The 21,153-nt window shown below is 35.0% G+C and overlaps 1 protein-coding gene across 4 annotated transcripts in view; it reads left to right on the top strand.

The window, feature by feature from the left end:
- The window catches only part of sdk (sidekick cell adhesion molecule), a 245,995-nt gene that overhangs the window by 197,277 nt on the left and 27,565 nt on the right, over window positions 1-21,153 (top strand). For all 4 annotated transcript variants that reach the window (XM_072530619.1, XM_072530620.1, XM_072530621.1 and 1 more), the window contains 13 exons: window positions 7,200-7,378; window positions 8,212-8,335; window positions 8,393-8,722; window positions 8,902-9,563; window positions 9,620-9,848; window positions 9,908-10,210; window positions 10,470-10,844; window positions 10,952-11,185; window positions 11,906-12,090; window positions 12,468-12,707; window positions 13,968-14,313; window positions 18,237-18,515; window positions 20,774-21,094. In XM_072530619.1, coding sequence (XP_072386720.1) covers window positions 7,200-7,378; window positions 8,212-8,335; window positions 8,393-8,722; window positions 8,902-9,563; window positions 9,620-9,848; window positions 9,908-10,210; window positions 10,470-10,844; window positions 10,952-11,185; window positions 11,906-12,090; window positions 12,468-12,707; window positions 13,968-14,313; window positions 18,237-18,515; window positions 20,774-21,094 — 3,807 coding nt within the window. The remainder of the gene's footprint in view (window positions 1-7,199; window positions 7,379-8,211; window positions 8,336-8,392; window positions 8,723-8,901; window positions 9,564-9,619; window positions 9,849-9,907; window positions 10,211-10,469; window positions 10,845-10,951; window positions 11,186-11,905; window positions 12,091-12,467; window positions 12,708-13,967; window positions 14,314-18,236; window positions 18,516-20,773; window positions 21,095-21,153) is intronic.

The raw sequence follows: 21,153 nt of genomic DNA on the forward strand, positions 1-21,153 counted from the left end.
TTTTACATATCGTCGTCTTCTTTCTTGTCTGTACCTGTCACAGACAAAAAGGCGTTCTTAGTCGTCTACTTTTTGTCTGTCATCTGCCACTTCATAGTCATGTCAATTTTTCTTTCTTATCTGTCATCTGTCTTCTTCTTTCTTGCCTGTCGTTAGTCATTTTTTAGTCGTCTTCTTGTCTTCTGCTGACGTACGAGAGCATCCGTGCAACGGTATTTAAAATACAGAAATGACGCAGAAGGGGCATACAGTGCCTAAACAGACACGTGAAATGTGTCACGTGATATTATTTAACGATTCCCACTGCTAACTGGACATCAAAAAGAGATTTCCGAAGTTATCTCCGAAAGGCAAATAACAAGTGGAGTAGATAGAGTAAAATCGAGTAAATTAGACTAGTACAGCTCTTTTAAATTAGTTATTAGTAATCGACATGGAAACTATGAGGTTATTGTCCTAATGTTACAATCTTAAAAGATGGTATAAAATAGTTAAAAACCAGTGTATTGAGCGAAATTAAAACCATATTCAAATTAAAATAAGAAAAAACAAACATATTTACTTAGATTTATATCAAATTACCCTGGAATTTAAATTAAGCGTAGTATATGTTAGCCAACTCTTGGACAGAAATAATAAGGATTAAAATCGAAACTAAAATTTGAAAACCTGTCATTTTCGGTTAAAATCATTTATTCATGATCATGCTTCAGTGCAACAGTAAATTGTTTTGATGTTTTTTTCAACCGTACAGGCAGCTCATATACATTTCTGTTTAAAGGTGGGATTTTCCGTTGAATATTATTTATGTATTGCATGAAAATTGTTTTGTTTCACTTTTACAGTGTGTCATCAGACTCTCTTCGCAAAAAATTGCAATTTACGGAGCACATTTATAAAACTTTGACATACATCATTGTATCAGGTAAAACGCAAGAATGACATTCTAATGGAAAAATCTTTTTAAAAGATATTCCTTAATTCGGTTTAGTTTAGATATCTTGAACATTTAACGTTTGCTAAGTGGAATGTATCCGATTTTATGATATTGTAACGATTTACACACCACACACCAACACACTACACGATTATATGCGGCGACTTTAAGGCAAAGATCGGTCTAAAGCAGGATGAACAGGAAACATCACTAGGTAAATTTGGATCTAAAGGCAGAAACGAGTGTGGTCAAACACTACTAGAATCTCTATTACAACAAAATCTATACCAGATGAATAGTTTCTTCTCTAAAAAATACCACAGAAGATGGACGTGGAAAAGTCCAGATGGCAAGATCAGAAACGAGACAGACTACCACAGGCAGCGATCATAGAATGGTAAAAGCCAAACTAAAATTAGACTTAATAACAGAAAGATCCAAAATGATTAGGAAGAGAGCCAACCCGATATGGAACGACCCAACGAATTTAAATGAATACCAAAACAATATCAATAAAATCCTACAACAAAATGAATGCATAAATAATATAAATACCCTAAACGAAAATATCATAAACGCTATTCGAGGGGCTCAAGTAAAATGCTACCCTAAAAGATGCCAAGACGAAAAAATAACCATTAAAACAAAGCAATTAATGTAAACTAGAAGAGAAATCAAAGGAAACGAAAGCATCGACGAAGAAAAACTACGAAAAATAATTAAAGAAGTATCAAAAGCTATGAGGAAAGATTAAGAAAATTTAAGAATTAAAGGTCCACCGAACTAGAGAAGAGAATAAAAGTCTGAAAGTCCTGAGAAGACAACTAAACAATGGAAAATGTGAAATACACAAACTAAAGATCAAAGAAGGAGTCCCCATAAAATAGAGAAGAACTACTACACATAGTTGAAGACTTCTATCAAGAACTATATACAACTCAAAGAGAAGACCAAACGAACTTGGAAGCCGCCGCATCACGCAAAATCATCAACCAGAGTTCAGAGCTTATGCCAGAGATCACATTAAGCGAAATACAAGACGCAATGAAAAAGATATAAAACAACAAAGCACCAGGAGAAGATGGAGTCGTAATAGAAGCTATAAAGATGAGCGGACGTGCCCTTCTCGACCAAATAAAAATTTTGTTTTAATCTTTGTCTAACAGATTGTTGCATACGGGAAACATGGAACAATGCAGTAACAATTTTACTACACAAGAAAGGAGACAAGGCGCACCTAGAAAACTATAGACCAATCAGCTTATTGAACCACATATATAAAATGTTTATCCGAAGAATTACCACAAGACTAGAAAAAAGTTGGATTTCTACCAGCCCCGAGAACAAGCTGGCTTCCGCCCAAAATTCGGAACAAACGATCACCTACAAACAATAATAACCCTAATAGAAAAATCGATAGAATATAACAGATTACTGGTACTTATCTTCGTAGACTTTCACAAAGCCTTCGATACCGTGGAATTAGACAGCATTATAACTGCTGCTTCCTGACGAATTTCTGTCCCTGAACTCTAATAAAGTAAATTTCAACTGTAAATAAGACTTGGGGCTCTGGATTTGTTTTTCTTGGGTCCAAATTGCTATTTCGAAGTGTAAATCTTTCATTTGCTGGTGTTGTTTTTCCCTTTCTTCCGCATTTTTCTAACCTTTTCACATCCATTGATTCCGTTTCTCGTTTGCGCTTCAAGATCTTGCTTATTACCCCCCAACTCACTTAACGTAACAATCTTTTCACGCTTCCTAAGCGTAATATCCTAGATGTAATTAAAAGAAAAACAATCACACGTATTACCGAAAACAACACAAAATAGTACAAAACAACACAAACTTAGTGGGAAATGTTCTAAAACACCCTCAAATAAAAGGCAGAGAAAAGTAAGGTTATGTTTTCAATGCTTGGTCAGTTGTAAATGTATGGACAGTGTTGGCAACTGTGAATATTGAAAAATGTCATAATGATTCCATTAATTCGCACAATACTGTATGTTGCCGCAGTTTGCTTGTACACTGAGCGAGGATAAGATGAAAGATGTTCTTTTAAACGACAAACGTGGCACATAACAAAACTCTTGGTTAATACAAAGCACGTGGTGTTCGTGTGTATTAAGGTATAAAAAGCTTTGTATTCAACAGGTATACTAGCCACTCCTGGATATTTCCACTTCATGGTTTGTTCCAGTTTCACTTTTAATCTTGGTTAATAATTAACGGTTAGTTAACAAAATTCTTTATCAGCTTATCACTGTTAACAACTATCCCTTCACACTTTCCCCACTATTCTCCCAGAAGCTCGATCAATAAATCTTAACGTTTAAAGCTTTGCTAAGGATTTATTTTAAAATGAATCTAAAAGGAAGCCACAAGTCTTCAAATTAAATCGATTATAAAAAACAATTTTGAGAGAACTATAGTTCCCGTTTTTCGTTAACATGATTTATGTCAAATTTAGATAAAGGACGCTCCTACATTTGCAGATGTATTTGTGAAGAAAGTTTGTAGTACGACTGCATTTCCTCGCATATGCATATTTATATATTTTTGTCTATTACTTTTATTTATGAGCAATATATTTACAAAGTATCCCAACTTGGATAACTCATAATTGAAATTTTTCAAATGACGCTTAAAACGCATTTAAAAACCATATCGAATTGGAATAAAATTAAGGAGCATGAATTTTAAACTTCTTAAGAATCATTCATGCAACTATGTATTACTACTTAAAATACTGTATCCTAACGCTGGCTTTTAAGTTAGACATTGTCATTCTCGTTAATCGGATAAGTTTTTCTGGTATACCAAACTCACGGATTCATTGGTATAGTACTGCTCTTTTAACACTGTCGTATGCGGCCTTGAAGTCGACGAATAGGTGATGGGTTTCAATGTTAAATTCTAATGTTTTCTCGAGGATCTGTCTTATTGAATTAATCTCGTTTGCTACGCTCTATTATATCAATGTCATCAACGTAGGTGTTTTCCTAATGTTTATTTGCCTCTTTTTAGTGGATTTCCTTTTAATTCCTCCATCGTCAACTTGTATAACTTTACCGTTACCTTTTAAGAACTCGTCTCTCGGTTTTTACTTTAAATATTTACGTTCTTTTAAATACCTCATCCATCTTCCCTTAACCTTTTTAATCAAGTCATCTGATTTTCCACTTACTAAATCTCCTTTCCTCGTTTAATCTTGAAGGACTACTGCCAAAAGTTCATCCTCTTCAATCAAATCAGTAGCTATGAAACTTTTGTAAAAACTTAAAATTTTCGCACTATTTATCAATCAAACCATATTTTTTAGTACTTTATATTTTTTAACAAAAGATGCAACTCACATTAATTTTATTATTGAGTAGTTCGTAATTCACGTAGAAAATCGTTCAATCAAACAAAAAAATTCATGATCCATTTCACACTAACGCACCTATGAGTAAAAATATTGTATAAATTCACTTTTGGGACACTTTGTAGTATTAATTATCTCAAAAACTGAGAATTCATTTCATCTTTTTCCCTTTCTTTTTATTCTTTTTATATTTTATACATGTATCCGAAGCGTGAACTTCTTTTTTCGCGAATTTTCAAAAGGATCAAATTGTTTTACGACATTGTTGGATGACTACGTGGCTTAACCAAGTTTTTTTTGACAAAAAAAAACATTCAATTTTTCAATATATCTCCCTGCTCACTAAATATGTTTATTCTATGTCATTCGAGATTAAAAAAGCATTCCAAGTCCTTGAAATATCTATCCGGTTACTACATCGATTCAATTTTTTTTGTTGGGGGATACTTTTTGCTCGTCCATTGTTGGAATTGTAAGTCTACAACTCTGCTGTTTTTAACGATTTAAACTGAAGGAGCCGGTTGCAATAATATTGAATCCAGCTCTGTTTTAATGTTGATTGATGAAAAACTTTTTAAATAAAAGTATTTCTCCTCGCAATTATTGAAATTACCACTATCAACGGCTGGTTGTGTTTCATTTGATCGCGTTTGATCCGGACAATGGCACTACGACATTCTGTTCGTATAATTTACGCCATGGTAGTGCCATTGTCCGGTTGGGCCGATGCTAACGCATCGCTGCTAACGCCACGTTATTAGCACTCGTATAATAGGGTCCTTAGGACACCCATCTGTTCTTCTTGCTTTTCTCACTTATTTTCCTCGATGTTATCGATTTATAAACTGATTCGAATATATTTAAATTTAATTAATAGTTTACCATCTGATTTTCAATCTCGAGTTTCCACCTTGCTATAAAGGATGCTAATGTAGCATCCTTTATAGATCGTCTTCATTCTCGACTATCAGAACTGCCTCTCTGCATAGCAAGCTATCTTTATTTTCTTGTTTTCTTTGCTCGTGCCATATAAGTGGTCTTAGGGGTTTCCCCTTCTAATTTCAGTGGTTCTGTTACTTCACTCTGTGTTTCTTACATACAGGGTGAGATTTTAGTACTACATCGGTCGATAATTCCATTGTGGTACAAGATATCCAAAAAACTTATTTAGAAAAAATGTAGGCAATGATATTCTCCATACTTGGAAAATATGTGGAATTCTACAGGGTGATTAATAAGTACGTGGTAAAACAAACATTCCTGTAGAATTCCACATATTTTCGAAGTATGGAGAATATCATTGCCTACACTTTTTCTTAATTTTTTTAAAAAGTTTTTTTGATATCTTGTATCACAATGGAATCGTCGATCGATGTCGCACTAAAAACTCACCCTGTATATCAGTTTTATGATATTCAATGGTAGAGATAGTGCAAACACTCGTGACCATGGAGCTGCGCGAAGGCGGAGTCAAAGTTCACGTAAAGGCAGAAAGGTTCTGTTGTAAACGAAATTTCGTCTACTGCGCCGTGGTCAGGAGTGTTTGCACTATCTCTACTTGTCTGTTGTACAGTAGATATGTCGCGTGTAATACTCGTACTCTGTTGAAGGCCTTTTTTAAGTCAATAAAACTTTAATTGTATTCTAATAATTTCTAAGCTGTTGACTTACTTATACTGTTGGGTCGCTTCGCTACATGATCTTCGGTTTCTGAATCCTTTTTTTTTACTTACGGAATATAGTCTGGAAAATCGGATACTATTCCTTATTCATTTATACACCCTTTATTTTTGTTATTTTACGTCGATTCATTAGTTATTTTTACGTTTTGCTCGTTTATAAAACCATTTTTTACTGTCAGTTCTGCCTGTTCATATTATTTGACTTTTTTTTTAATGCATTTCCACAGCTATGTATAAAAATACGTTTAAAGAAATTTATAAATGTTAAACTAAAAGGATGAAATGATAATATTTGTATTGCATCTATGTACACAATGTCCAGTGCATGAGAAGCCATTTTTAATTCTTTTTGTATTCGTTAAAAGAATGATTAAGTGGAAGTTAGGTTAGTCATCACCAGTTTTTTTATTCAGTACGTAATTAAGAAAGAATAAATTGATCGAATGATCGAAGACTTTGTAATACGATAATAAAGCGTCAATTTTAAACGCAAGATTAATTTGTCTGAAATGAGAAAGAGATATTATCGAGAAAGAATGACAATAGGAGAACTACCAATTTACGTGAATGGATCTTTTGAAAATATTAAGATTACGATTTTGTACATTTTCAGGCCGAAAGGTGTTTTAACCAATAGGCGGTATATTTTTTTTTAGAAAATCGGGGAAATTTTATCGTGACAGACCACAACTTATTATGCAATACATAGAAATGTCCAGTTTTGTATTAAATGTGCACATTGTGTCTAAATGGCACACATCACGACAAAATTACACGTGGAATGTCAAAGTTTCACTTGTCACATGTGACAATGAAATGTGTCACTTGTCATGATAAAATTTTTTTTATGTCCATGTGAATAATTCATGGTATAAACATAATAAACCATCATGAAGATCCCATTTTGGAATTAATGTTTTTCTGCTTTTGAAACGACAGAAAAATTCGTTGATCAGTTGAAAATATCTCTGTATAAATGGAAACATTACTGCACTCAATCATTCACATGGACCAAAATGTACCGACAATCGCGTCATTTTACTCAAAAATTAAATTTGCACTCTGATTCGCTTATTACATATAAATTATTCTTTCTAACTAACTAACCTATGTTCTGCTTCGTATCTGTAATTGTTACTGTGCATTGTCGATCGTTTATATTCGTTAATAAAATTAAGTTTTATTGCTTTACCAATCAGTTCTGATTTTATAGCTCCCTCCGGTCCACCCGTTGGCTTCGTGGGATCGGCTAGGAGCTCTTCGGAGATAATAACCCAGTGGCAGCCGCCGTTAGAAGAACACCGAAACGGTCAAATTCTTGGATACATTATACGATACAGGCTGTACGGGTACAAAGAAAGTCCTTGGACTATCAGGAATATTACAAACGAGGTAAGTGGGAATTTTCGAAAAATTGTGCATGTTAAATAGATAGTTGATTTTCTGTAAGATGCAGGTGAAGCAAGCACTGAGGTTCTCACATTTTTGTATAGAAATTATAAGATATTTAAGGTCACAAGGAGACGTTTAACAACCAAGGAGGAGTTTAACAGAAACCTATATTTTCCAAGTGGTTGTTTCCTATTTTCTAAAGTTGGAAAACACATTTAAACTGTCTCTAAATTAAAAAATTAAGTCGAGTAATAGGTTATGCGAAAATTTAAACATTTCAAAACACGCAAACTTAGTAAAATCTTTTATACTACGCTATTGACTCGCGCTGTAAAGCAGCAGTTACAATTTTGCCCAGACATATTAGTCATCGTTTTGTGGATGATTAACCACAATTTCAGTTTAAATTACTTTTAATTTGACATTTCTAATAATAATCCTAGTCGATGTAGGTGACATAATTGAGCTTTTGGAAGGCTACGTTAACTGGAAACTAGCCTGTCTCATATTCTCATTAAAGGTCCGGAACTACAGCTCTTTGATAGAAGCTCTCTAAGACTATCTCTACCGGTACTGAAGACCATTTCAATGGCAGGTTTGTATCCCAGAGGAAGAGAAGACTGTGTGGCACACAGATTGGATTAATTTTTTACACGAACTTTCTTGTGCATATTAAATATGACATTTTTCTTCTAAATAATTCTTCCGTTTCACAACCTCATATCGACGATCCACTTTTCTTTAGCCGCTCGTATTTTTGTGTTATTTTTCTTTGTTTTCTTCTGCATTCTTCTGCTTTTTCCAATTAACTTATATTTTGTTATTTATTGCAGGCCCAGCGTAACTATCTCATCACTGATTTAATAACCTGGAAAGACTACGTAGTACAAATCGCAGCTTACAACAACAAAGGTGTTGGAGTTTTCACAGACGGAGCCAAAATCAAAACCAAAGAAGGTAAAATGACTTTTAAAAACAATCGATTCATTTCATTTTCAATCTAATTTGTTGTAGGAGTACCTGAAGCGCCCCCTATAATAAAGAAAGTCAAAGCTTTAAATTCGACGTCTATACAAATATGGTGGACACCTCCGGATCCGCAAAAGATAAACGGCATAAACCAGGGCTACAAAATCCAATCGTGGCAGTGGCATCCAACCAGAGGCAACATCGAAACGAACATGATGACTGTACATCCAAATCTTTTAGATCCATATGCCGAACAAACTGCTGTTATGACTCACCTCGAAAAGTTCAAAGCTTACAATATCACCGTACTTTGTTTTACTGATCCTGGTGATGGACAGATGAGCGAGATGCATCACGTAAAAACCAAAGAAGACGGTAAACTATAACATATACTTTTCTTTCTTACATAAAAATTATGTGTATTTATAAATTCTTTTTATGCGTTAAAATGGCAAACAGTTCTAAATTATAGTAACTGATACGGATATTGCAAACAATAGAATAGTAATTTTTTAACTTATAAGTAAAAATTATTTATTATATTTTCTTTTCAGTTCCAAATGAAGTTTCCAACTTACAATTCGACGAGATCAGCGACAGAGCGGTCAAAGTGCTGTGGAAACCCCCTAAAAAGATTAACGGCATTCTAAAAGGTTACCAGCTAACATACCAAATAAAAGACGAACCCAGCACACTTCGCGTCAAAAATTTGACAGCTGACACTTTGAGCATAAAGGTTAATGATCTTCAAGCCACTACACATTATCGTTTTGAAGTAACAGCTTGGACGGCCGTTGGACCAGGTCCATCTAAGATAGCGATCATACAGTCCGGTGTGGAGCCTGTACTGCCACATCCGCCTTCTAAGCTAGCTTTGTCCAACATCGAAGCGTTTTCTGTAGTATTACAGTTTACTCCAGGTTTCGATGGGAATTCTTCGATCACAAAATGGACCGTAGAAGCCCAAACGTCAAGGAATGCCTCTTGGTTTGTTGTCTATGAAATTTCTGATCCGGATGCGACTACCATCGCTGTAACAGGTCTTGTACCTTTTACAGTTTATAAATTAAGACTGATCGCTAATAATGTTGTCGGAGCTTCCATACCAAGTGAGTCTACTAAGGAATTTCAAACTATTCAGGCCCCACCGGCATTTCCTCCGAGAAATGTCACAGTTAGAGCTATGAGTGCCACAGAATTGAGAGTAAGATGGATCGTAAGTATTTTTGTGCTGTTATTGTCGTTTGGTTAACACTTTGTTTTAATTTACAGCCTCTACAGCAAATAGAATGGTTTGGAAATCCAAGAGGTTACAATATTACGTATACAGAAATTCGTACTGGGTTTGCTCACAGTTCCAATATCGAAGATCATACAGCAAATTCACATATTATTATCGGATTGGAGGAGTATGCTTTGTATGAAGTGAAGATGCAAGCTTGCAATGACGTAGGGTGTTCACCATCAGGACCTACAGCTCTTGAAAGAACCAGAGAAGATGGTAGGCAGTTCGTGGTTTAAATCTTGCTTTTTGTAATTAACTTTATTTTTTCTTTATAGTTCCTTCTTTTGGTCCCATGAACGTAGAAGCTAATGCCACATCTTCGACAACCATAGTGGTAAGATGGGGTGACGTCCCGAAGGAACACCAAAATGGTCTTATAGAAGGCTTCAAAGTATTTTATGCTGCTGAAAATAAGGCTCCCGTACATCACAAACAAATAGCGAGCAATTCGACATTCACTGCCACACTTACCGAACTGAAGAAATTTGTGGTATATCACATTCAAGTTCTAGCGTACACGAGGTTGGGAGATGGTGAGCCCAGTGCACCTGCTGTTCGGGTTAGAACATATGAAGATGGTAAGTTCTGTTTCCAACTATTTTCTGAACTAAGGTACTTTAATTAAGCGCGTGATACATTATTATATATTGACAATTACAAGCCATAATATCAATAATAAATTGCTTAGACGTTACCTCTCACGAAAAGTTCCAATTTTTTGGCCAAAGACATCATAAACGTATATATGAGCTATTGTACATGTATAATTGTTGAGTTGAGACTACCACACCAAATGTTCTTTTGATAATCTATATTGAATATTATGTTTCCTTACAGTTCCGGGAGCTCCATCAAACGTTTCATTTCCAGACGTGTCGTTAAGTTCAGCTCGTATAATTTGGGACGTTCCTGAAGAACCGAACGGCGAAATTTTAGCCTACAAAGTAACTTACCATCTGGACAACGTAAAAACCAACAATAAGTTCTCAAAGGAGTTTCCACCTTCTGAGAGAACTTTCAGATTTACTCAGTTAGAACCGGAGAAATACTACTTGTTCTCGGTGACAGCTCAAACTAGACTCGGCTGGGGAAAGACGGCGCATGCCTCGGTTTATACGACAAATAACCGAGATATACCACAACCGCCTTCTATGCCACAGATTAGTAAGAGCCAGATCCAAAGCCATCACATCACTTTCAGTTGGACATCAGGTATGTAACAAACTATTCAAAAGGCTTTAAGATTTAGGTAGGTTTAAATGATTTTATAATTCTTTTTATTCCTGTTTTTATAGTCACTAACGTATTAATAACTTTAGGTCGGGATGGTTTTGGTCCTCTCAGATACTACACTGTCCAGAAAATGGAGAATTTAGGCCCATGGCAATCGTTACCTGAAAGAGTTGATCCTCAACTTAATTCCTATACAGTTTCTGGTTTAAAACCGTTTACATTGTATCGGTTTCGAATAAGAGCAACGAACGATATCGGACCGAGTCAGTTCAGTCCAGAATCGATAGAAGTCCGCACCTATCCAGCGGCTCCAAGCAAAGGTAAGTTGATATTTCATTATCATACGATATTCTGCTACTACACTCTTGCTACTCTGCTAGTAATTTGATTTGTTTTACAGTTATTCACACATTTACATCGTTATTCCTATTATTCTGCTATTTCCTTTCAATTTTGCTTAAATTATATATTATGAGAGTTTTTGTACATGTTTTTATTCAGATGCTTTCTATCTAAGGATTGGACATATGAATTTTTGATGTGACAGCTTTCACGCCACTATAAATCTTTCACGTGTCATTTGCCAATTCTTATTGTTGATGTTTTGAATCATTGGCCATGAATTCTGTGTCATTTGTCGTCTGTTATATCTCGTGCTATTGGTTGTAGATACAAGCTCTATAAATCTGCCATGTGTCATTTTATCTGTCATGTGATCTGTGTCATCTGTCAATTCGTTAGTATAGTCCGATATGAAGCAGAAAGATAGGAAGGGTTCGAAGATCGTTTAGACATGAAGTGGGCACTGCAATTGAAAAAAAAAACCTGCAAGATTTATATTAGCAACATAGAAAGAGCCGTAGAGGACGGTTTAGAGAAAGAATCTAGAAAATTCGTTGTAGTGGTAGTAGTAACTGAATAAGTTAAATGAGGTCTTTCTACTTGGTCTATTATTTAAAATTTGATTGAACAATACTCTAATAAGGAAGTTTAAGCATGCTGCTGTGATAAAATATTAACAGTTTTGCTTTGTTTTTTAGGAGTTAGTGGTTTAAAGGTAATCCCCATCACTACCACTAGCGTTGAGGTATTCTGGGAAGCCATAGATGAGCAGTACTGGTGTGGAGATAGTAAAAGTGGCGGGTACCGAGTTGTATTTCAACCTGTCTCCGATTTTCCAACTGCTCTTCAAGCGACGCCTAAAGAAGAAGTTATGGGTATCAATGTAAGTAATGAAATAATGTCAGTATAAATATGTAAAAATAGTGTAAATGTATATAAATAATGCATCAAATCAAGTAACTAACAAAAAAACTTGGACAAAGTGAGAAATTCTTAACGTAGGAATAGAAAAATTTAGCGTTTATTCAATGACTTGGTTTCGTCATCAGAGTTTGACACTGAAAGATATTCAAAATAGCAAATTTATCGTTAAATATCACTTCATTCATACCAATATGTATTCCAGGCACAAATTTGACAACCATTCAAAGACTGATGAAGCCAAATCTGGTTAATAGTGAAGCTGCTCCTACAATCTATATTTCAAATCACCAAATTCTTCCATTGTGTAGATTAACATTATGAACATCTCAATTTCAGGCTAACAAAATGGTCCTCACCGAACTTCTTCAAGACAGAAACTATGAGATCGTCGTCATTCCATTTAATGCGCAAGGAGAAGGTCCTATCAGTCCGCCGGTGACTGTGTATGTGGGCGAGGCGGTACCAACTGGGGAACCACGAGGTCTTCAAGGAGAACCGGTGTCTTCTACTGAAGTTAGACTTAGGTGGAAACCACCACAACACCAGATGCAGAATGGAGAACTTCTAGGATATAAAGTAAGTTGTCTATTTATATTAATATATGATACCTGGTGTAGAACCTAGAAAAAGCACAAAAAAACCTTTAAAAAATGGAATAATTCGTGAAAAAATCGGAATTTACAACAAAAAGTATTACAAAAATATAAAACTGATTACACAATAATATGAAATATATTTAAATACATATAAATACCAATATTTATGCTGTTAAATCATGAAAAAAAATAAAAAATATTACAAAATGGCATAATTTATTTAAATTGTAAAAAGAACTTTCTTGTATTTGCGTAATAATTAGAGTTTTATATACATTTACAATGTTGCCACATTTATAATTATTTTACGAAGTTTAAGTGTAAAACATATTATATTTGAAATAATAAATAAGAAACATTCCTTAATGACTAAAACATAACCTGACCAAAACTAACTCAACCTAATCGAAACTAGTATAAACATAAGTAATAGGCAAACATGACGAAAGACAAAATAAAAACAAAATATTTATTTTACAAATTTTTATTTTGTTTTATTTATATTTTTACAAAATTTTGCAAAAAACAATATTTTTTTTAAATATGGCAACATTGGTAGAAAAGTGACATGACATTTAAGGCAGCACAATCAAGATGGTCGATATATTTGAAAATTTATGTCAAAACAGGAAATTTTTAAATGAGAAGAAAAGGTAATTTCGTAGTAATACCATCCCTTCTTAGCTATACATTTGATTTGAGCTTTACGTAGAAAATTCTTTTTCTCAAAGTACCATTTCTCTGAACCTGTTGTTTTTACGTTTATAAGTATGTTTCTGGCTTGACTTAAGTGCCATAGGCTTAGAGTGATGCTGAGATTGCTAGATTTGACTCGGTCGACAGAAGATCATTTATATCAAATGGGAGTTACCATGGAAAAGTGAAGTTTTCAGAAATGTAGAACACTTTATATGACGTATTTCTATTCCATTAAACTCCCGTGAAAAAAACTAATCGAAATTCTCAAAAAAAAAGCTTTGTCCAGAAAGCTAAAGTGTAAAAACCTACCCTCTTCGCTACTTAACTTCTGCCAAGCTTTTGACTGCCTCATTGGAGTCATCAACAAGTTTTCTTGGTTTTATCAATGGATTTTTGTAATATTCTATAGAACTTTTCTGTTTCTGCTTTTGTCTCTGAGATAATCAGAAAGTTCCAGTGCTTTTCCTTTTTATATATTTCTGTTTCCATTTTCTGAGCTTTATTTTGTCTTATTGACTCTTATAAATAATTTTTTTTACAGATATTTTATTTGGTTCTAAACTCTCCGCAAAAATTGGACGAAGGCAAAAAATGGGAAGAAGAAATAGAAGTAGTACCAGCATCGACCACCACTCACAGCTTGGTATTCCTCGACAAATATACCGAATATAAAATTCAAGTATTGGCGTTTAATCCAGCCGGTGACGGGCCCAGATCTCAACCGGTTCGAGTAAAAACGTTGCAAGATTTGCCCAGTGCGCCGACGAATTTGACTTTCTCCGAAATTACGATGAACAGTTTGACCGTGTCGTGGGATCCACCTAGGAAGAGAAATGGTGATATCGTTAGTTATATCGTTACGTATGAAACCACTGAAGAAAATGAACGTAAGTTTCCTTTAATTTCATTTTAATAAATGTATTTTTTCTGTAAGTTTGTTACACATCAATGATATTGTTATGTCGACCAGTACAAAAACCTGCTCAGAATTTTCCTAAGCTTATATTTTAAGATTTTTACGAACATTAAGAAATATTCATATACTACTATACCACCTATTTTCTACCACGCAGAAGGAAGTGGGGCCCCACTGCGTTACTTTGCCCCAAGAACTATCATGAAAGATGACCTCTAAACATATCAGTATGCCGAGCGATCCAACTAGCAATTGGCGCCAATCAGCGTCCGGGGCTGATGGTGTGAAATGGGCTACCGGCCATGATGTTGTGAGAAACCAGGCACGCCATGGAAACTCTGAGTCTGGAATAAACATAAAAATATGGAGCACCCTTAAAATTGGTACGTGGAATGTTCGAGGATTGCTGGAACCCGGAAAATTGGATGTAGTGGAAAACGAGATACACAATTATGCCATTGTAGGTCTATCTGGGGGAAGATCGAAGGGAAGATCGAAGGTAGGAGAGGAGCCGGCCGCAAACAATTATCCTGGTTAAGGAATATTAAAGAATGGACAGGAATACACAATACAGGCGAGCTGTGTCACGCCGCCAAGAACAGAATTCTAGTAATGAGATAGTCGCCTACGCACTTTGGTGTATGGCATGTTAAGAAGAAGAAGGTCTATCTGAAACCCACTGGAAGGATAAAGGACATTATACGTCAAAAAATGGCAATGATATTTATTTCTCCGGCAATGATAAAGAATCTCGGAATGGCGTAGCAGTGATAGTAAATAATGCCATTAAAACCTCCGTAAAAGAATACATAACCGTCAGCGATCGGATAATTGTTGTCAGAATGAATGCCAGTCCAGTTAATCTTAATGTAGTACAAATATATGCCCCAACAAGCGAAGCTCACGATGAAGAGATCGAAACATTTTATAGTACGTTGGAGCAGACGCTTAGGAAGCTTCCAAATAGAGAAATCACAGCAGTCGTAGGCGATTTCAACGCTAAAATTGGTGTAACTACAGAAGATCATTACTTGCGAGAGACCGTCGGATTATATGGACTTGGCCAAAGAAATGACAGAGGAGAACGCTTGCTACACTTTTGTATAGACAACAACCTGTTTGTTACTAATACAGGCTTTCAACATCACCCAAGACGACTATACACTTGGATATCACCAGGAAATAGATACAGAAATCAGATAGATTTTATACTGGTAAAAACCCGTTGGAGGAGCGCTGTTAAGGATGTTAAGACCTATCCAGGAAAAGATTGTAATAGCGACCATCAATTTTTATCAGCTGAATTCCGCATGAAGTTAAGACAGTCCAAAAACAGGAAATACAACAACTAAATGGCATCTAAGATATAACGATCCGTACAAAAAAGCCGCAACGCAAAAGCTATGTGACCTCAAACAATCATTAAATCCAGAAGAGTCCTCAAATAGCATATGGACAAAAACAAAATTCATATTGCATAATGCTGCGAAAAACATTAAGAGTGATAGAGAAGAAAGAAGGAAACAATGGATAACAGACTCCACGTGGACTAAAATACAGGAGAGGAAGTGCTTAAAAGCCACAGGACTGAACAGTGAAAGTGACAAAGAGGCCTATAAAGCGCTGAACGGTCAAATAAAACGACTCTGCAAAAAGGACAAAAATCTGCATGGAAATAGAAGGGCATAAAACCAAAACTGAAACCAGAGACATGTTTAAAAAAATAAAGCAGATAACACGTTCCTTTACACCAAACTACCTTGCTATCAAAGATGATAACGGAACTCTACTCACTTCTAAAAAAGATATTTTACACAGATGGAAAGAATACTGTGGACGACTGATGATGGAGGAAAGCACAGACGCCTCATCACAACAAGAAGATGCCAGTTTGGCGACGGAACCTGACGTACTCAAAAGTGAAGTTGAAGCAGCAATTATGAGGCAAAAAAGTCAGAAAGCTGCCGGTCCAGATAACATACCTATTGAAATGATTTGGGCCCTAGATGACGTTGGAGTGGATATAATACATCAAATTTGTCAAAGAGTGTGGGAGACAGGTAAATGGCCTGAGGACTGGACACAATCACTATATATTCCGATACATAAAAAGGGAGCGAAAGATTTATGTAGCAACTATCGCACAATTGCTCTAATTGCGCATTGCAGTAAGATACTCTTACATATAATTCTCGAGAGAATAAAGCCCTTTTTACTACCTAACATTGCGGAGGAACAAGCAGGTTTCGTCCCCGGACGTGGTACTAGAGAACAAATTTTAAACGTACGGCAGATTGTAGAAAAATCCAGAGAATTTAACATCACAACATATTTGTGCTTCATAGATTATAGTAAAGCTTTCGATTTGGTCAACTGGAGTAAAATGTGGCAGGTTTTGTCTGAAATGGGAGTCCCCAATCATCTGATACTGCTAATTAAAAGCCTGTACAATAACAATAATGCCAGAGTTAGAATAAATGGGGAACTAACCAATAGTTTCAGGGTCACAAAGGGCGTGAGACAAGGCTGCATACTAAGCCCAATTCTATTTAACATCTATGGTGAATGGATAATGCGGAAAGCTACTGAGGACTGGAACGGTGGCATCACCATTGGCGGGAAAAAGATTTGCAACTTGAGATATGCAGATGATACTACTATCCTCGCTAGTTCTGAAGCTGAATTGATTCACCTGCTACAACGGATAGAAGACGTAAGCTTAACGATGGGCCTTAAAATAAATAGAGATAAAACGAGAATCATGATAATTGACAGAGCTAACAACAATCAAAATCATCTGGTCATGATAAACAATATCGCTGTTGTAGATAAATTTGTGTACCTGGGCTCATTAATAACCAACAAAGGAGGCTGTACTGAAGAAATAAAGCGGCGGTCAGCAATCGCAAAAAGCGCTATGGCAAAATTAACAAAAATTTGGAAAAGCCATGTAATAACTACCGATACAAAAATGAGACTAGTAAGAAGTCTAGTTTTTCCAGTTTTTACTTATGCATCGGAATGCTGGACCCTTACTGAGAAAGACAAAAAGAACATAGATGTATTTGAGATGTACTGCTGGAGACGAATGCTGAGAATACCATGGGTGGCCCGAAGAACAAATGAATCCATACTGGACCAGCTAAACATAAAGAAAAGACTAAGAACACAAATATCAGAACAAATAATAAGCTATTTTGGACATGTCCTTCGAAGAAATGGTCTTGAAAAACTTACCATCCAGGGAAAAGTAGAAGGCAAAAGAAGTAGAGGTAGATCTCCCACACGATACACGGACCATATTGTTGCTACCATTGGCGCTCCATTGTCAGAATGTGCTAGAATGACAGAAGATAGAACAACTTGGAGGAACATTGGGAAATTTAACTAATATCTTCATGATATCACGATACCTGCATCAGGTTAACGACTAAGAAGAAGAAGAAGAACTATACCACCAAAGCAAACTTCTTGAGCTTTGCTGACTTCCTATTTTTTCCTCATTCCTTTTTTCTTCTTGTGTCATTTGTTTTCTAGCCCTTCTCCTGATTTCTCTTCCCTTTTTATAGTTTTTTTGCATATTCTTGATGTCAAAATTCTTTTTTATCCTCCATATTTTATTTTTTCTTCTTATGCTTCTTTTTCTTCTTTTCTTTGCTTCTTGTGGCTTCCTACCACGTTCTTGATTTCACGTTTCTTAACCAGTTTCCTGAGTTGTCTTGCTTCCTTATGCTTTTTTGCTTATTCTTAATTCCCACATTCTTTTTTACCTTCCTTTATTTTCCCTTGATTTCCCTTCCTTTTGCTTCTTGTTTCTTTCAGTTTCTGTTTTCTAAAATCATTTTGTCTCTTCTAATTAGTTACTCATTAAAAATGAATGGGTTTCCTTTGTAGGTTTTAGCAAGCAGGTGAAGCAAAAAGTAACGACGACCTATCTTCAAGTTCCTAGCTTGGAGGAAGAAGTAACATACACGTTTAAAGTGAAAGCACAGACAATCGATTACGGTCCTCCCATCGCGAGTAACGTGACTACCGGACCACAAGAAGGTTCGCCGAGTACACCGAAGGAACTTAGCTTGGTGAAAACTTTAACTAGTATCGAGTTGAGGTGGTTCAATGGAGCCACAGGCAAGGGGCCTATATTGGGATACTACATTGAATCCAGGAAAAAAGGTATGTAAAAGATATAATTGATTCTTATGATTACGATAGATAATAGACATAAATGACAAATTCTTAAGAAATTTTTGTTATAAAATCTTATGTAAAAACCATTTTACTTACCTTACCCCTAAATACCATTAAAATAATGTATATTGAGTTAACCACTATATACAGTGTGACCCATTTAGATTGGAAACACCTCTATAAAATTTGAAGTTGTTAACCGATTTTAACCAAATTTTTTTTTAATGTCATGTAATAAAAGGTCTATTGCGGTACAAAATATAAAATACTTAGTTAAATTTTCAGGGCATTTTACGATACTTTTTCTTCGTCGAAAATGGAGAATTTGTATTAGCTATTTTTTTATTAAAAAAATTTCTACGCCACTGGATTTAGAGTGGCTTCAAATAGCTATAACAAAAATTTCATTAAGATATATTTATTAATAACAAACTTATGACAACTTAAAATTTTAAAACTCACTAAGAAAAAAACACTCTGTATTAACGTTAAAAAACACTCTGTATAAACAGAAACATGGAAACATAATTTTAGTTTAAATCCTAGTTGCCTCTACCAATCCACCATCTAATTGGATACATTTGTCGTAGGGTTTATGAATATTTCTAATTACATTTCTTAGTTGTTGGGGAGTAATTTCTGCACATGCCTGTCTCTTGCACAGGTTTGGTAAACTTTTTGTTTGATAGTCTAAAGACCCAGAGAAAGAAGTCTAAAATTGTGAGATCTGGAGATCTGGGTGGGCAATCTATCAACGGACTACCCCGGCCTATCCAACGGTTCGGAAAATTTTCATTTGGCCATTGCTTCACGGTTCTGGGGTAATGAACAGAACCCCATCTAACTGGATATACAAATTTAATCGTTCATTAATTGGGAGCTCATGAATAGCATCCTACAAGTCGGTGTTTAAAAATTCTAAAAAGTTCTGTGAGTTCAAGTTTTCTTCAAAAAAGAAAGGACCAATAACTCGCTCGTTCAGTATACCACACCAGACATTAATTTTTTGAGAATACTGGCTTTTACAGTTTTTTACCCAATAGGGATTATCTGCTGTCCAATAGCGACAATTCTGTGATAATACTACTCCATTTGTAGTGAAAGTGGCTTCGTCGGTAAACAACACGTTTTTTAGAAAATTTATATTGTTTAAATATTCCCCTTGGGCCCATAAACAATATTCTAAACGTTTTGCTTCATCGCCTTCTTGTAATGTGTGTAAGAATTTTGGTTTGAAAGGTTTAATATTATTTACCTTAAGACATCTCCGAATACTCTCTCGAGGCACATTCAAATATAAACTGGCATTCCTTAAACTGGCATTAGGATTATTTCTGAAATGATCTAAAATGATTTGATCATTTCCTCTTCTCCTTTGTAACGGGTTATTTTTTAAAATTAGTTTTGATACTGCACCATATTCATTAAATATTCTATTTATTTTGTTTACCGTACCTCAGCTAATTAGGACGATCCACATGGCTGTCATTAAATATTGTACAAACTTCCCTGGCACTTCTATCGTTATCTCCCAAAAGATGTATAATTTCAATTTTTTCTCTCAAACTTAATCTTGCAGCCATGACACAAAATATTATTAAAAGAAATTTAAATAAATATTATTGCAGATATTATGCATAAATTTATGCTAGCACTGAAATTTGTATGACACAAATAATGTCAAACAGTAATATCATTGTCATGGCAACTGAGATTTAAGTTGTAGCATGTAAAGTCAATAATAATGTAAGTGCGCTACTTGCATTAAATTTTTATGCCATTTTAAACATTTTTTTTGTCTAGTAGTGGTTTATTATTAAAATTATTTGAAAAATAATTAGTTTTATGGTTATCTGTTGATACAGGGTGTTCTTTTTTGACTCGTAGCTTAGTGAGTTGTAAAATTTTAAGTTGTCATAACTTCGTTATTATTAAATATATTTTAATGAAATTTTTGTCATAGCTATTTAAAGCCACTCTAAATCCAGTGGCATAGAAATTTTTTTAATAAAAAAAATCGCAAATACAAATTCTCTATTTTCGACGAAGAAAAAGTATCGTAGACTGCCCTGAAAATTTAACTAAATATTTCATATTTTGTCCCGCAATAGACCTTTTGTTATATGACATTAAAAAAAAAATTTGGTTAAAATCGGTTAACAATTTCAAATTTTATGGAGGTGTTTCCAATCTAAATGGGTCACACTGTATACGAAAATATTTAACATTATTTTATTTTTTAGACGACATCAGATGGCAAACAGTAGCAAAAACCACCAACGGTCCTCTACAAGAGTTCACCGTACTGTACCAGAGCCTGTTACCTTCGACTTCGTACAAATTTAGGGTAATCCCCTACAACAAATTCGGAATAAGCTACCCCGCGTATTCCGACGAATCGGTTCTAACTCCTTCAAAGCTTTATATGGAATACGGACTTCTGCAACTCACTCCGTTCTACAGACAGACCTGGTTCATGGTCGCTTTGGCAGCTATGTCCATTATCATCATCATCATGATAATAGCTATATTATGTGTGAAAAGCAAAAGTTATAAATACAAACGTAAGTATGATTAAATTTTTAAGATAAGGGACTTAAAGCGTCCCCAAATTGTAAATACA

The sequence above is a fragment of the Diabrotica undecimpunctata genome, chromosome 4 (assembly GCF_040954645.1).
Source record: "Diabrotica undecimpunctata isolate CICGRU chromosome 4, icDiaUnde3, whole genome shotgun sequence".
In the NCBI taxonomy this organism is placed as follows: Eukaryota; Metazoa; Arthropoda; class Insecta; order Coleoptera; family Chrysomelidae; genus Diabrotica; species Diabrotica undecimpunctata.